The sequence below is a fragment of the Penicillium canariense genome, assembly GCF_028826845.1.
Source record: "Penicillium canariense strain IBT 26290 chromosome Unknown utg000002l_segment0_segment0, whole genome shotgun sequence".
In the NCBI taxonomy this organism is placed as follows: Eukaryota; Fungi; Ascomycota; class Eurotiomycetes; order Eurotiales; family Aspergillaceae; genus Penicillium; species Penicillium canariense.
Window position 1 is genome coordinate 1,334,099 of NW_026622729.1, and position 16,445 is coordinate 1,350,543.

The window sequence follows — 16,445 nt, forward strand, 5'->3', positions numbered from 1 at the left end:
CAAAGTTGGTAACCGTCGAAAACCACCGGATGATCCTATCTTCACCCCACCATGAAGAAGAGTGAGGACATTCTCAGACCAAATCAACAACTGTGTGCCACTGCCTTCATTCGCGTAATAGGCAGCGCAATGTAGACATCCAAGTGATCAGCGATTACTTGAAATGTTATTGAGTCCGAGTCGAGCATCTCTGCGACTTTTGATACCCCTTTCCCATCATATCCCCCAATCTCCTTGATCCTTGTCTTGCTTATGTGACACGCCATTTTGGTATCTTGTCGGCGAACTCACCGATCTGTGCAAATACAACTTTTCTATTCTTCTCACAGTTTGACTTTGGAGTTTTGTGTCTTTGAAGGTTGGTATACAGCGGGTTCTACTTACTATTAGGGTAGACAGTTGCCTAATAGACTTTAGATATTTCATAGGTTCCAATTTAGCGTAGTGCTTACAGAATGTCAAGGATGGTTTGTATTAGAAAATTCCGATACGAAAGCAATCGCGAGTCACATCATCCATCCATTTCATTAGATTACTGCTGCTAGGCTAAGCCTCGGCTGGTTCCATAAGTCAAATGCGGGGATGCAGCAACCAACCGAGTAGACTAAATTAGACTTGCTGCATGCACCTCTCGAGTTTGGATGATTCAAGCCTGTCATTCTACCACCGATTGAGTCATGTCTTCAAAACAGAAAGCCATTGATAGGGCCAGGGTTGTCTGCTTACATTGCCATACAAGGAAGGTACTGGCTATATTATCTGATTACTTCCATGCGACCAACAACTGACTTTGTGCGGGGAGGTCCGATGCGACCTTGAAGATCAAACAAGCGACGCCTGCAGTAACTGCAAAAGGCGTCAGCAAGTGTGCCGGCAAGTCCCCTATCTGTTCCACACCATGCTTCCTCGGCTGCTAACCCTTGTGGCAGGCGACGTGGCCGCCGGCTTTATGCGACTAGGCGGCATGGCACGTTTTCAGAAAAAGCTGAGCCACCTAGGTCACAAGGCACAGGGTCTCGTGATCCCACCTTCATCGACTTTGGGCCACTATATTCCCCAGCATCTTCAAACCAAGAGCTGCAAGAGATGCAAAATGTGTCTCAAACCGCCAAATCATCAGTCGAGCCACAGGCGTTCGTGGGCGCAGAGTCATTTATGTCTCCCTTAGCCAGCCGACAGGAAAATCTGATACCAAGAGCAATAGGGGCTGTACGAGATCGTTTCTCTAAGGAGCTTCTAGGTGCTGTCGCCGCCACCTCATTGCCACCGAAAGCACAAGTCCAAGCATTTGCCGATTTCTACTTCCAGCACCTATACCACCGTGCCCCCATTCTGGACCGAGAAGATTTTTCAACAGGCCAGCCGTCAATACTGATCTCCCAGGCCATTTGCTTGATCGGCTCTCTCTTGCAACACCCCGGGATCCATCCGCTTCTCGAAGAGAGCGAGAGATACTACAACAAAGTGAAGGCGCTAATCTATACCAATCATGAAGCGGATCAACGAGCTGTGCTAAAGGCTCTCTGTCTTCTGAATTTCAGGAATATCACTCCTCCCAAGGTTGTCAGCCTCGACTGTTCCTGGCAGTGGGTTGGGATGGCAACGCGTTTGGCCCATCAAATGGGCCTCCATTGCGAGTCAACTTATACACAACTTGCGAATCCAGGGAATGACCGAAGGATAATGTGGTTCCTATTTGTATGTACTTGCTTCGGCGTCAAATATGGACCAGCTCTAAAAGTGCCAAAAGGTGGAGGATAAGCTTCAAACTGCTTGCTTCGGACGACCCACGATCATCAAAGACACGGACTTCAATATACGATTACCAAAACTCGACGACTTTGAAGTTCCAAATCTTCAAGCTGAGCTCTTTATTGAATATACGAAACTCAATGTGATCCTGGGCGGGATTGTGGAACGCCATTGTCAAAAAAGGGAAATGCCACAGGATGAGGTCAGAGATCATAAATTGCATCAACGACCACTATTAGTCTGCTTCACTAGCTGATCCCATCCATAGGCCATGTCAGTCTTGCAATCACTGCAGCAGTGGATCAACGAGCTCCCGCTGCAGCTACAGTTATACCACGGTAACAACCGCGACCCCTACCGGAGGGATGTGAGCGAGGTACACATCAACTATTTCGTCTGCCTGATCGTCTTCTTTCGCCTGTTCAGCCACTCTCTCTCATCGCTAACAGCGTCTACCGCGTCATTGGTAGCTTCATCCTGCATATCACGCCTGTATGAGGAAATAATGTACCGCGACGAAATGAACTACTTGATGCCAATTAATAATTGGTTTCTGATGGTAGGATGCGCGCCGCAGATCCACCATAACGCCGCCTGTCACGGAAATGACCACCTTTGTGGCGAAGAGCTTTCTATTTTGACAAATGCACTGCGATACATGCGTTTGAAGTGGCCGCCAGCAGGGGTCTTGTTAGATATAGTTGACCGCTTGTGTGACTTCAATTCAACTCAAGCAATGCCTTATGCGGGAGCCCCAGATGAACAGCGGAACACCACTCGGCCGACAGAAGAGTCGTGGTTATGCCATCTTCATTCTGATCTATTAAATGGTCTTTTTCCTTTCCCTGGATCGCTTAGTCCTCGAATGGCATTGATACAAGAGAATCGCAACGATTCTAACGATCAGACCATATTAGATAGGATGGCAGAGCTGGGTGACGACTTGAACTGGATTTTTGATGAATACCAGCTCGGCTTTTTGGATACATTGAGCTAAAGTGACCTCTCCCGTACAGAAACAAGTAGTCAATCAAACATGTATCATTGTGTCTCCACTCTATCTCGACTCCATAGCATATACTAATTCAACTCTTCCTGCATTGAACACACAAAATGAAAGATCCCGATAATTCACAAGTGGCTGTTGAAGCCAGTCTTGGTCCCCCATGGAAAGAACTGCATCAACCTCAAAAATAGCTCCGAGTTTCCCTGAACTGTCTTAGCTTCAGCCGTTTGCTTGTTGAGAAGCAGCATTCGGAACTCCTCTTTGGTCACTTGCAGCTGGAGGCCAGCCTCATCCAAAGACAGTGCTTTCGTAGACAAGGCTCTATATGTCAGAGCACCGTTGCTGAGGATAAGTCGCCATGTTTCTCCAACATCGGAAATGGCGATGTCGATAATGAGGGAGTCGCCAGCGGCGCGCGGCCCATCAATCTGGACTGAAAGAGCTGCCAACCACTGCTCAACACTCAATAGCGGATCTAGTTTTGGCAGACCCATTTTCTCCAATGAGCTTCCATAGATATGCTGTGGGCTGCTCCTCAGATCTTGCGCCCCCGTGAGATAGAAGTTGCGCCAGGTTCCATTCAAAGATCCATGACCTAGTCGAGTATAGACAGAAGCAAGTGCTTCCCGACCTCTGGTGTGATTGGGCTCTGCAGCGACTACATGGCCTAGTAATGTAGCTGCGAAGCGCAGATCACCGCTGTCTGCATAATTCACCGCTATCTCGATGGCTTGATCCGCGCCACCCATGCAGGCGATATACCGTTTCCCTTCTTCAACAGGAGGATGCTTCCACAGGTTGGCGGGGTTTCCGTCAAACCAGGTCATATAACGCTGGTAGATAGCTTTAATGTTGTGGCTGAGTGAGCCGTAGTACCCTTGCAAGTGCCAGGCGTTATCAAGGGCCGGGGGCAGTCTGAGAGTTTCCGCAATCTCGATGCCAGTCATACCTTCGTTCATGAGGCGCACAGTCTGGTCATGCATGAAGGCGTACATATCCCGTTGCTCAGTGAGCATTTGATTGATTTTCTCCTTCCGCCAGGTTGGCCAGTGGTGCCCGGCCAAGAGTACGGTTGCCTTCTCGCCGAAAAGGGCGATGCTTTCGTCGAGGTGCCTAGACCATGCTTTCGCATCGCGGACGAGTGCACCGCGCAGGGTGATAATGTTGTGCATGTTGTGGGTGGCACATTCGGAAATGTAAAGCGCGTTGCTGTCTGGGAAATAGAAGTTGAACTCGGACGGCGCTTCGGTCCCATTGACCATTTGGAAGACGAGCCGGACGCCATCCACCACTCTCTCATCACCTGTGTTATATATAAGCACATTCGGTGGGATGAGTGAGGTTGAGCCCTGCGACGTCGCCAGTCCCAGCCCACATCCAACCTGTCCCTCTGGGCTCTTCGGCAGACTCGTTCCATACATCCATCGTGCTCGGCGGCGCATGGAGGGTCCCACGTAGATGTTTTCGCACGTCGCTTCTTCCATAAAGCCGGAGGGGGCGATGATAGGAACGGAATTCTCCATGCCCTCTGACAAGACTCCTCGCGCCCCGCCAAAGTGGTCAATGTGAGAGTGGGAGTAGATCAGGCCTGTCAGAGGCCTGTCGCCACGATGTTTCTTGTAGAGTGAGAACGCAGCAGCAGCACATTCATGGGATACCAGCGGATCAATGATAATGACACCCGTGCGTCCTTCAACAATTGTCATATTCGAGATATCGAAGCCGCGTACTTGATAGGTCCCTTTCGTGACTTCGAAAAGACCATGCTTAGCAGTCAGTTGGCCCTGTCGCCACAGCTTTGCATTCACGGTTTCGGGGCAATCATTTTCGAGGAATGCGAACGTTTTGATGTCCCAGACAGTGTGGCCTGATTTGTTCTGTATTGTGCATGGCTCGATGGAGCCCATGAAGCCGCGATCGGCGTTTTCGAAATCCTCTGACATGGAGGCGGATATACAAAATCTAAATAGAAGCAGCGAGATATTTGTGTCTGTGTCTGATTGCGAATGAGCGTTCTGCTTTAAATGTAACAACTATGCCGAGCCCAAGTGATCACCTCGGCGCCCCATCTCGGTCCATGTACCGAATTTACCGAAGTGGGCTCGGCACCCCCGCCTTGACCCCAGCTTTATAATTCTATAGATCTACCGTGCGGTATGGTGAAAACATTCTTCGGTTTTGTCCAGCCACTTCTCGATTTCTCCAAAATGGATCCAAAGAAAGGCTCGGAGCACGTCGAGATGGGTGGCTATTCGGTGCCGAATGATGACTTTGGCTTCACGCAGCGGCAGCAACGGCAGATCGTTCACAAGATTGACCGAAGACTCATCACCGGTCTTGGGTTGTTGTTTGGTGTTAGTCTCATGGACCGCACCAATTTAGGAAATGCGTCAATTGCAGGGTATGTGGCTGACGGCATTGAAGTATACTATGTTTGTTGACCTGGAAGACATTGAGCAGGATGCAGAAGGATCTTGCATTGAATATCGAGTCAAGATATGTTCGTTCCTCTGAATTTTGTGGATTAAATATCCCGCTTACTTGACAGTCTCTCATTGTCTTGATATTCTTCGTCCCGTATGTCCTCTTTCAACTGCCGAGCTCTATCATCGTCCGCAAATTAGGTCCCCGACAATTTCTTGCTGGAATCACCTTCTTATGGGGTGTCGTGATGCTAGTAAGTTGTCTGACCTCTCCGGCGGACAGCGTTCTAATTGAAACAGTGCTTTGGCTTTGTACATGATTGGAAGGTCATGATGGGCCTGCGCATCATCCTCGGAGCCTTTGAAGCAGGGCTCTTCCCAGGAGCTATTTACCTCCTCTCTCTGTGGTACCGTCGCTGTAAGTCCATGGATATCTGAGTACCTCGTTTCATCTAACAAACAAAATGAGATGATGTGCACAAACGTTACTCTTCCTTCTACCTGATCAGTACCGTTGGGGCTTCACTTTCTGGTGTTCTCGCATATGGTTTCATGCAAATGGCTGGCCTCGGAGGTCTCAATGCCTGGCAATGGATTTTTGTCATGGAAGGCCTTCTCACCTGCATCCTGGCTGTTTTTGGCTACATACTTATCATCAGCTTCCCACAGGATGCACACAAAGCGCACAATTTCCTGTCGCAGCGAGAGATTGACTTTGTCCTGCATCAGATTGATAGGGATCAGCATGATGTAGAAGACGAGCATTTTAGTTGGTCTGCATTCTTGAAACCTGGGCTTGAGCTGAAGGTCTGGGCCTTTGCGATGATCTTTTTGTATGTTCATGGATTCTCTGAGTCGCTTCGACTAGCTAACCTTACTTCAGATGCAGTACTGTGGTCGCTTACTCGCTGGCCTTCTTCATGCCCATCATTCTCTCCAGCAGACTCGGGTTCAGTGTCGGAATTGCGCAAGTCCTTAGTACGCCACCGTATTTCTTTGCTGGTATCATTATGTACACCCAAGGCTGGCTGGGTGATAAATGGCGTTGCCGAAGCCCCTTCATTGTGTGGAACGCATTGCAGAACATGGTTGGCTTGTGCCTACTAGAGTGGGCACGCTCTCCGGGAGTGCAATACCTCGGTATCTTCCTCGTGTGCGCTGGCTGCAACGCGACTGTGCCTGCTGTCTTGGCATGGCAGGCGAACAATATTCGCGGCCAGTGGAAGCGAGCCTTCTGCAGTGCTAGTATGATTACTTTTGGCGGCACGGGTGGTATTATTGGAGCGCTTGTTTTTCGGTCTCAGGATGCGCCGGAGTATTTTGTTGGAGTCGTGGCTTCAATTGTGTAAGTACGGGTTTGTTTCACTTTACACTTAATGCCCGGGCGCTGATATTTTAATTTTGACTAGTTGCAATGTCGTTATCTTAACCGTCGCTGGGATCCTTGTCGCATACATGCATCATGCGAATCGAAAGGCTAAGCGAGGCACACTGGAAATCGAAGGATTGGCGGGATTTTACTATACGCTGTGAAGTAAATCTTCCCGAATGCAGTGACGAGGTAAAAAAAACTAGAAACTAAAAGAAATTGAAAAAAAAAAATTTACTGAAAAAAAAGGACTGTTCCTTTCCATGTCTTTTTTTGCCAATGTACCCGAATGACATCATAGTTGTCGGGTCATTGAAAATATCAAAACTCAAGGTACAGGCCATTGCCGTTAGAGGCACCGGTCAAGATGAACGGGGTAAACGGGGTAAAAATCCAACTGCACGCATGATGTTGCTTGCCGGGAGGCAAAGGGACGGGAGGCGACATGCCCCAGCGGCTGCCCTCGCCTAGCCCCGGCTGCGACTCTGACAGGCCAGTGCCACCACGTTCGGCCCGGCCGCAATGTCGCCATCGGCTGGATCCACTGAACAAGGAACACGCCTTCCAAACGCATATGCACCAATGAAATTTACCAGAACTTAGAAACTACTAGAATTAAGAGTGAAAAAAGTTTCTTCAAGTCACACAATACAGCCTGAAGTGGCGTGCAGTTCATTGTTAAGCTCAGAGCTAGGAAATAGTAACTGTGGCGCCATTGGGGAATCTGTAAGAGACAAAGACGGGGAAACAAGAAATGAGACATCAGGCACAATAAATGTGGTTGAGAAAAGAAAGCCAAATGACTAAGGATACACGGGCCTTCGATGGACTGCTGCCAAATGTAACGAGATACCGTAAACGAGATGCCTCATCTGGCGCAATCAGGCGCGAAATGACTGTCCGAAAGGCAGAAATTGCCTCTGGCATATGCAAGTATGCAACCAAGCAAGCTCTGCTGAGGGCAGTGGCAAGCCTGGAGAAACAGAGAAACGCCGATCTCATAATGGCTCGGTAATAGTGGAGTGAGGAGTCTTTCGCAAAGGCAATTGCAGAACAGGACAAAGTGCACGGTCAGAAAACAGAGATGCAGTTGAAGCATCGTCGCGGGAATAAGGGTATCGAGCGACGAGTGGTGGATCCAGACATAATAAAGAAACGGGTTGTTGAAAGAGATCCGCTAGAGGGCTTGGTTCAAGACCGTCCATATCGTTGCCAGAATGGTTTTCTTGGTTTCAAGAGATCCGCGAGATTAAAAAGTGAGATGGAGCTGGTTGGAATGCCGAAGAGGCGACAAGCAAAAACTTTTTTTGGGGGGGTCGTAAATGTCGTGATATCGTCAAGGTCTGGGGCGCGGTCTATGCAGTGCCCTTGAGCTTACACCAGCCTTTCTCGAGGCCACGGCGGGCCATGTCGCGGGCACGATCAGCCACCGAGCCAGAGCTGCTGGCAGTGTTGGTACTCGTGGCGGAGTACCTGCGGCTGAGGCTGCAGTTGGAGGAGTCGTCGCGGTAGATCATATTGCCAGCACCGCCACGGCCAACGTGGTAGACGGGAGCAGCACGGCGAAGGTCGCGCTCAAGTTCCTCATCGAAACTGAAGATAGCGCGCTCGCCGCTACTGTGGACGTTGCCGGCACCACCACGGCCGGAAGTGAAGGTCATGGGGGTGTGAGAGTTGAGGCGCGTCAACGAAGCCGGGCCAGTGGCAGTCCGCGAGTTGGTAGTCTTGGTGTTCTTGAGGCTGACAACATTGCCGCAGCCTCCGCGACCTGTGTAGACAGCCGGACGGGTGGAGTGAGGTACCGACGGGTGCGGTTCGATCACGCGGTAATTTGATGAGACGGGCATGGCGATGGATGTGAGTTGTGTCGAGTATGTGGCAAGTATGTAAATTCTGGCTGCAAAGCAACTATAAAGCGGTCCAGGCCATATGCGGAATCGAAGAACAGTGGAAGCAATTTCAATGAAATTGAAATTGAGATTGAGTAGTCAAAATTTGCAGATTCAAATTATGGAGTCGTTGTTGGATCGTGGCGGGGGTTGCAGTTTTATAGAGCTGAGGGGCCATGGAGTCATTTCAGGTCTTGCAGCCCTTGCGACTTGTGGCCAGGCACGACATCCACGGGTCACACGCTACTTGCGGTGGGGCCTGCCTGGCTGTGGGGGAATTTTTTGGCAATTTTTTCGCAATTCTTTCTCGTAGCGTCATCGGGCTAAAATGGCGAGACTGGCTCCCCCATTAGGGAAGAGCAGCCCCGCTGAGTCAGCCCATTGGGTGCCTCAGCAACAGCGCGGCAGTGGATGGCCTCGCCCCGTGACTCGTCCTGTGCCCGCTTTGCCGCCCGTGACTGGTCTTTGAGCCCGTCCTCATGTCTTCCCACCGCTCCACTCCAGTCCACTTTTTTCCCCCCACTGGCTCTCGCCGCTTTAGTGCATTTCCAGCGACACCGTCAAGGCAGGACGGATCATCTGACCCTGCCGACCACCAATGAAAGCTGTCCTCACGTAACAGAAACTGCCTCACCCGCCAATCACCGTCCGCGGCGTCTAAAAACAGGAATGAGCGGCGGTTTCGTGGCCGCAGCGAGGTTTTCATTACCCCCAGGAAATCCTCAAAAAACCACGCACATTGCGCCCAGACTCTGCGAACAGCTGGCCGTATTACCGTTCACCGCATTCCTCGCGCCCTCGTGGCCCGGCTCAGGGCTCTGGCGCTCTCTCACGTCAGGTGTGCTCAACCTCCACATCGTGATGCCCTCCAATACAGGCGCCGACAGTACCTGACGGTAACCTGGTCGATCCGTGTGACCCCAACGACGGGTTGAGAATGACACCGGCCATATTGCATCATCCCGGACCGGCCGTCACTGACACTCTCAGCTGGGTGACGATGCGCAACTGCCTCGCGACATTTGAGGCCATCCCGGGCCACCCTGTCGTGACAGCACAACGGGGCATTTCTATTCGCCCTGAATGCTCGCGTTGCGAGGAGCTGTGAGCACGCCAGTGCGCACACCATCAAGCCCATTATTGACCCCGTATATCGTGCAGAGTGCCGAGCACGACACCCTTCAACCACTGTCGCTATTGTATTGTACGGAGTATACGGTGTACGAAGCCCTATACAAAAGTGGATCGATTGATTTCAGGGGGCCGCCGATCCAAGCACGATGACCCCATCGTCTTCAATCCGCATCTGAACACCGTAGTGCGGGATAATTTCCTCCCCCCTCGCACCTCGGTCGATCGGGGCTAGGGCCTTGCATCACACAGTTCGGTACCTGAGCCTGGGAGATCGTCCATCTCAAAATCCACGCAACCCCCCCCCCTTGTCCACACCCTGCCTTGGCAGCACCGTAGATGAACGTCCGAGCAGTATGCCGAGATCAATGCCCAGAGTGCCGAGCATTTCTCCTTTTTTCCCCCTGTCAATAGTTGCACATACCGGCAGACCCGCGCCCCTGCCACGATACCTTCCTCTCCGTCGGTAGCTCGGCACTGTGCCCCTGACCAGAAAAGAAAACCTCTGGATCGACTGACCCGAAACGGGTATGGCGTTCCCCGGATCATTTACACGGTGGAGACATGACGAGACACGCCCCATCTCACGCCGTCCAATGCAGGGCCCGAGAAAATTCTGCGTGCTCATGGGATGTGCGCCTGCTGAGTGGCCGGCGGATCCGAGCCCGGCATGGCGCGCCAATCACCTGTCGGCCGCTGGCGCGGTTTTTTCATTTTGGCCTTTCCCCGGATTTTGTTCTTCCCCAGACTCTGCCCTTGCTGGTTTGGGACCCCCCTCTCAACATTCTATACTCCGTGCACACGCTACTGTCCGGCGGGTATTTCCATCGCTCTGGATTGGAGGTCACGCTGGGTCCTGAATCAGTGCTCTGCTGGCCCCATGATGCACGCCGTAGGAGGCGAATGTTTGGGGCGGCCCGCCCGTTACAATGGCCAGCGATACCTCGGGGACCCCGTGTTGGCACCTTCTCCAACTCGGTGCACTCAGCCGAGGAACCCAACCCCGCCCCGTTTAAAGAACAAAGTGTCCTTTGCAAGAATGGAGAAAGGGCCCTGCAGGTCATGTGGACAATATCTGGAACCGAATGCTGGGTTTGCCCCGAACACCACATTCTTTCGACAGTAGAGTCCCGCTTCACGCCAGATCCAGGTTCAAGTCTATCTATGACCCTAGGGAACAAGACTAAGACATTCATAACGCTATTTTTGATCTTGGAATAATCTTGTAGAAACGGCATTTGCCCCAACCTCATCTCATGCCCGCAGTGCGCTGTATGCTCCGTGTCAAATATTCCATGCCCACCTCCCCCTCCCCCCCCAACTCTCCCGGCACGCCTTTCGCCCAAAGTGAATGCGGGATTAAATCACGAACCACAGGGTACTCTGGACGGAATACCTATCTCGTAAGAAGAAATTCCCCAGTCCTCACACATCGCACACATCACACCAGGCCGCCGTCTCCCCTCACCTTGCAGTTCCCCAAAACATGCAGTGGATCCCTTCTAGGAACTAAGCCCACTGCATCCCCTACGTTATTATCTAATAGTAAAGCATGATGACACATGATGACTGGTCGCCGCTGGTCGAGACCGCTCTTCGAAATCCCGCCAATCCTGCACCGGCTGCTGCCGGCTGGACTTGACCGCGATGACGCAAGATATTGCGACCAGGGTTGATGCGAGGCCGATGTACGAATCTCGCTGCACTTTGGCTTTGAGACAGGTTTGCGTGCTTTGGCGAGACCGGTTTGATGCCGGGGCGTAGGCGAGGGGTGTTGGTTATTGCTAGATTGGGGCGAGGAGGTCCTTTCAGGTGTTCGTCGGAGTTGACTCGTAGATTCAAGGGGTTCGGACTGGGTCTCTATTCCGGAAAACGAGTTCTAGGTCTCGCCTCTATTCACCTGAGTGCCCGTTTCTTCTTTCAGTGTGAGGTATGTTGTCGATTCCTGGTATCGGGGCGACTGGTGGGTGCTTCCATGACCACAGGATGGGTCACATGGGATCCATGTTCATTGCCTCAGGCCGAACTGTAGCTTCCAAAGACAATGCTACTGTAAATTCATTCCTGTCTTCTTGATATGAGGTACCGTTCAATGCACTACAGAATTTACTGGAATCGAGATCACCCTATACTGTGCTACATCAGAATACGACAGATACTCTTTCACAGGCCGCATCCATATTGGTCGGCTTTGGGTCCTGGCAGCAAGCTAGAACATGTAAGGACAGATCCCTAATCCCTAAATTGGAAGCCTGTTTTCTTTCATTCTTTCCCAGACAAGCTCTAGCAAAGCCGATAGTTATTGTACAAGACGAAAAGAGTCACGTCGTTGATCCGTTCGCAAGGCCATGGGTCCATTAAATAGCCAGTCATCGTACAGCAACTGGCTCATTATAGAAGACGTTATTTATGTACTGGGGAACGGAATATCGGTTGGGTCGGCAAGTAGATCCTTCTCCGAGCTTTCCCTTGTCCACCACAAGAACAGTGGCGTAAACCATTCCAGGAGCCTACTCCCAATAGCGCCTATATCGCGGTTGGACATCCAACCGGTCGATGCGACCTTGTACATATCTTCGGTCTTCTTGCGTTGGAGATTTTCGAAAAAGTCGAACGCGGCCTTTGGCGGTTCACGATGAAAGCGAGCGAGTATGAGTGAGAACTTGACTGCATCCTCTAAAGCATGGCCAATACTTTCCCCCTTGGGCGGCATCTGTAGAATCAAATAAGTACAAGGTCCCGGGGCCAAAAGACAGGAGAAGAGGCACACCGCATGAGCTGCATCTCCCAGTAATAAGATGCGATCCGTAGACCATCGGCCGTGTGGAGGTAGAACGTAAATCGGGTAAAGCGTCCAATCCTCGACCTTCTCGATCAATTGCCCGATCTTCGGGATAGGTGACTGCTGTGTCCTCCTTGCCCCTTCATTTCGTACCCTCTCTTGATCCTTGCCAATGGACTTCCACCCCTCTCGAGACCCCTGTTCCTCCATCTCCATCAAGAGAACGGCATAGATCATGCTTCGGTCATGGTCACAGAATGTCGTCAAAGCGGACCCATACCTAGACATCACCAGCGCAGTATCTGTGAAGAACGGCTTTTCGTCCTCACCAAACACTGCTGTCCCCTTTGCAAACCCGTACGCTGCTGCCCATCCCGAGTAATATGGCTTCCGGTCAGCCTCCACCACAAGACTCCTCACAGACGAATGGATCCCATCACAGCCCAGCACAACATCGCCGGTCTCCATCCCCCCATCTTCGAAGTAAACATGGACCTTGTCGGGTAATTCCTCAACACGAGTCAATTTCTTCCCATACCGAATAGCCACCGTGGGCAGCCGCTCCGCCACCCTCAGCATCGCACAGAGAAGCTCATATCGCATCACCCTCCATCCTTTATACCCCCCAAGCCCCCGTCTATCCGGCCCCGCATAGTCTATCACAGAAAGTTGCCCGCCCGTACGCATGGAGATGATTTCGATCGAGTCAACCTCACAGCCCGCCCTCATGGCTTTCAACTCGTCGAACACGCCCAGCTTGTCGAGGCAGCGTACGGCTTTCGGCGTAAGATTGACCGGACCGCCGAATGTGCTGGGAGCGTCGCGAAGCTCGTAGATGGTGATTTGTGGGTTGGCCTCGTGTGAGGAGAAGGCCTGCGCAATCGATATTGCGGAGGCGAGACCGCAAATGCCGCCGCCGATAATGATGATATTCGGGAATGGAGTCGTCATGATGAAATTGTGATCCGTTGAATCGTCGATGCAGAGCGAAGTTTGAGTAAATGTATGGCAACTGGTTTGCGGTTTGGGAGGGCTTGGATGGGCAGCTAATAAAGAGACATCATGTTCGTGTGATGGGCCATCTGTTCGTGATGTGGCTTGTTCCCATATAAACGGGAATGCGAATACGAACGCCGGATTGCTTAGTGCATGCAAGCCATCCGTATTCGCCAGTCTTCGGATTGGCCGATATATTGAACGAACCCCGAGCTCGCAATTGACGGATGAACCATCTAAAATGTAGAACCAACCTCCCAGGAACTCCTCACTACGGGAAACCATAATCCCCAGTGGCGTGCATTTGCCGACACTCCAGAGCCTCCAGTGTTCAACCATAACAGCTAATCGTTATTCGCTGGGCGATGGTTTTCTTGGACTGTGATAAGAGTAGCCAGGTGCTCGTTTGCATTAGGGTTCGCGAAACATCAAAAAGAGTGTGGGTGGTGGCACCGATTTCCGGACGCGCTGTAACACGTTAGAACCTGTAGCTATTGGTTTTCGCCCCGGGATCGCTTCACCGTCCAAAGGCTGTCCCTATTCCCATAGACGTGCTTTCAGAGCTGTGACTATCTCTTTCTATTATTGTCTGTCTCGGCGGCTCCCAGAACGCGATCATGACTTTTGCGATATGTACCAAGAAAGCAATAGGCAATATAATTATAGCCGTAAGATTACATGATTGCTGCCGTTCAGTTATGCTACTACAATCAACAGGCTGCAACTAAGGGCAAAATGATCTATACACAGGCCTTGGCCTAAGAATTTGCGGCAGCGGACTGCTGCCAGGCAAAGTCAATGAAGATAGCCTCCCACGCGGCCTGTCCACCGGACTGCTTCACCATCATCGCACCATACAGCAATTGTTCCGGACAATCATCAAGCAACTCACCATCATCATCCACCATCAAATCCTCGGGCTCGATGTACTTCACCCGCTGCGCAATAATCCCCAAATTGTCGCTGACAATCTGTTCCAATCTGTTGTTGTTGCTCTCAGACACATAGACATCAGTGTCCCGTAAACGAACTTGGGCGTAAATATACGCCGTAGCGTCAGCCAATGCATCTTTGTTGTCTTTGATCAGAGTAGGCAAATTAGTCCCCGCCTGAATTATGTCCGAGTCGCTGTCGCTATAGTGTCCCATAATTGCGCCCCCGCGTCCAGCGATGAGGATTCCAATAAATCCCATAAACCCATCACTCGCTAGAATAACTGCACCCTGTCCTCAAGGCAAGAATGTCTCGCTACCTTGATCAACTCTAGTGGCTTGTGCAAGTTCGCCGAGGAAGACGCTGTAGTCGTTTCGCTTGACCAGGAAAGCTCCAGGCAAAACGCGCCTCTCGATGGTGTGAGATGATCTTACTCTATATGCAGCTCTCTCTTAGCAAGTGTCCAATTTGTTGTGCACTAGTATATCAACTAACGCCGCAGAGTTGGTTGGAACAGACCAGCAGATAGCCAAGTATGAGAGAAATGCCAGGAGCAGGCCCACCAGGCCACTGTTTCCAGATTGGAGATTCATGGTGAGATGAAAGAACATGCACGCTCACAATAAGTTTGAGGCTGCTGATTAAGCCTTTTTAAACCATTTTGTGGCTGTTGGTAAGGCTGTATAAGAAAAGGGGCATTGGGGCTAAATTCGAGAAGCAATATCTGTCCCATCTACTCCTTCCACTTGAGGCATGCTAATGCCCGTCGATAGAATCGAGTGAAACTCACGCTTGTCTACAAAGGTTATAGTTTGTGATGAGAATCAGCGTAAGCGGAAACAATGAGTCTCCATTCCTATTTTCTCTCATAACAATCATGTAAAGACAAAGAGCCCCAAGATTCCCGTTTTTCCGCTCTTTGGCATATGGGAGTGAATTAAGAGGAGATAAATCTAATTCGTCAAAGTATTTATTTGCGCTGTGTGATGAATTGAATAGGTGACGCTGCCAGGAATCAAATCCCTGTAAATGTTCCGCCCCACCTTGTCTTCTTTGCCAATCAAGAGTATTTAGGGGAATACTGCAACCTAAGTCTGTAGATCTCTGCAGGATGTCAGCACCAACTTACGCCCGATAAGTTTGGACATACAACCCCTGCCGCCTTACAGTGACAGATGCCGAGAAATGAAAGCCCTACCTCTTAAGACGACCAAAAAGATTCCTGAATCCGACATTGCCAATTCAAGTTATCACACTATCCTAAATAGTCCCCAGTTGAATTGAATCCGATGATGTGATTGAAAGCACGAGAGAAATTGGGAACCAAGGCGCAGTCCCTGAAAATATGCAAGAAGATGCTACTCTCGTCCGAGATCGTAAGCTAATCCATATCCTCCAGCTTCATAAGTTGATCTATGGTAGCCTCCGAATAAACCTTCTGTTCCATCATGACTTCCCATATACCAGGAATATTGAATCGCCGTGTAGTATGCTCCCTTCTCTCCTCTTCAATTGGGCGAATATCTCCATTCCATACTCGGTATCACCAAGGTAACTCGGTATCCCCAAGGTACTTTTCAGACCAGTTTCTAATCGCCCGACAGATCAGTAATCTGCTTCAGATATATCAAGCGGTAACAAATCGTTCTCGGCAGACTTTGAACCCTTTTTCCCGTTCTTGCAATGTCCGTGCTGCTTATATTTCCTCCTTTAGCAACGAAACCCATCCACTCGGCGCCTCGCTCCCAATTTGCGCTCTTGTTGAGCCGGTATATTGTTCTCAGGTGGCGGTAAATGCGTCTCGGATGCTGCTAATCTTTGATTTAACGTGTTTTGAGGCAATACCGTCAATTTTCTTCGCTACGTCTATTTAGGAGACGGAATCCAGCTTATGCCTGCTTCACAATGATATATTGACTTGGCAGGTACTTCTCACCACGGGAACCTTAGCAGCGAAGGATTTGAAAGTGGTGAGAATTTGGTGCCTTCACCTAGGAGGTAAGGTTTCATTGTGAAGACATATATGGGTATCTCTCAACCAAACCAGTATGCAAGGTACATCGAGTACTTCCTTGGAAATATAGATTAGTAGTTAGTCAAATGGATACCGTAGGCGCCTCCATGAAAATTATTATATCAGAATGGAAAACTCAATATAAACCAA

The 16,445-nt window shown here is 50.5% G+C and overlaps 6 protein-coding genes across 6 annotated transcripts; 2 read left to right on the forward strand and 4 right to left on the reverse strand.

Annotated features, from left to right (window-relative positions):
- Positions 1-1,086: 1,086 nt before the first annotated feature.
- On the forward strand, positions 1,087-2,250 carry N7482_003695 (fungal specific transcription factor domain-containing protein; the record flags this gene model as incomplete). Its single annotated transcript, XM_056685820.1, has 4 exons — positions 1,087-1,698; positions 1,751-1,954; positions 2,021-2,128; positions 2,179-2,250. The coding sequence occupies 4 exons, from the start codon at positions 1,087-1,089 to the stop codon at positions 2,248-2,250; spliced, it is 996 nt and encodes a 331-aa protein (XP_056544562.1).
- A 633-nt stretch (positions 2,251-2,883) lies between these two features.
- On the reverse strand, positions 2,884-4,701 carry N7482_003696 (alkyl/aryl-sulfatase; the record flags this gene model as incomplete). The annotated part of the gene is made up of 1 exon (XM_056685821.1): positions 2,884-4,701. One exon carries the CDS (start codon positions 4,699-4,701, stop codon positions 2,884-2,886), a length of 1,818 nt encoding a protein of 605 aa, XP_056544563.1.
- A 264-nt stretch (positions 4,702-4,965) lies between these two features.
- N7482_003697 (phthalate transporter) lies at positions 4,966-6,714 on the forward strand (the record flags this gene model as incomplete). Its single annotated transcript, XM_056685822.1, has 7 exons — positions 4,966-5,159; positions 5,219-5,258; positions 5,307-5,435; positions 5,482-5,599; positions 5,651-6,014; positions 6,065-6,526; positions 6,591-6,714. 7 exons carry the CDS (start codon positions 4,966-4,968, stop codon positions 6,712-6,714), a joined length of 1,431 nt encoding a protein of 476 aa, XP_056544564.1.
- Positions 6,715-7,905: 1,191 nt separating this feature from the next.
- Positions 7,906-8,397, reverse strand: N7482_003698 (DUF3602 domain-containing protein; the record flags this gene model as incomplete). The annotated part of the gene is made up of 1 exon (XM_056685823.1): positions 7,906-8,397. The coding sequence occupies one exon, from the start codon at positions 8,395-8,397 to the stop codon at positions 7,906-7,908; it is 492 nt and encodes a 163-aa protein (XP_056544565.1).
- A 3,580-nt stretch (positions 8,398-11,977) lies between these two features.
- On the reverse strand, positions 11,978-13,303 carry N7482_003699 (FAD-dependent oxidoreductase; the record flags this gene model as incomplete). The annotated part of the gene is made up of 1 exon (XM_056685824.1): positions 11,978-13,303. One exon carries the CDS (start codon positions 13,301-13,303, stop codon positions 11,978-11,980), a length of 1,326 nt encoding a protein of 441 aa, XP_056544566.1.
- An 803-nt stretch (positions 13,304-14,106) lies between these two features.
- Positions 14,107-14,496, reverse strand: N7482_003700 (uncharacterized protein; the record flags this gene model as incomplete). Its single annotated transcript, XM_056685825.1, has 1 exon — positions 14,107-14,496. The coding sequence occupies one exon, from the start codon at positions 14,494-14,496 to the stop codon at positions 14,107-14,109; it is 390 nt and encodes a 129-aa protein (XP_056544567.1).
- Between the last annotated feature and the right edge of the window lie 1,949 nt (positions 14,497-16,445).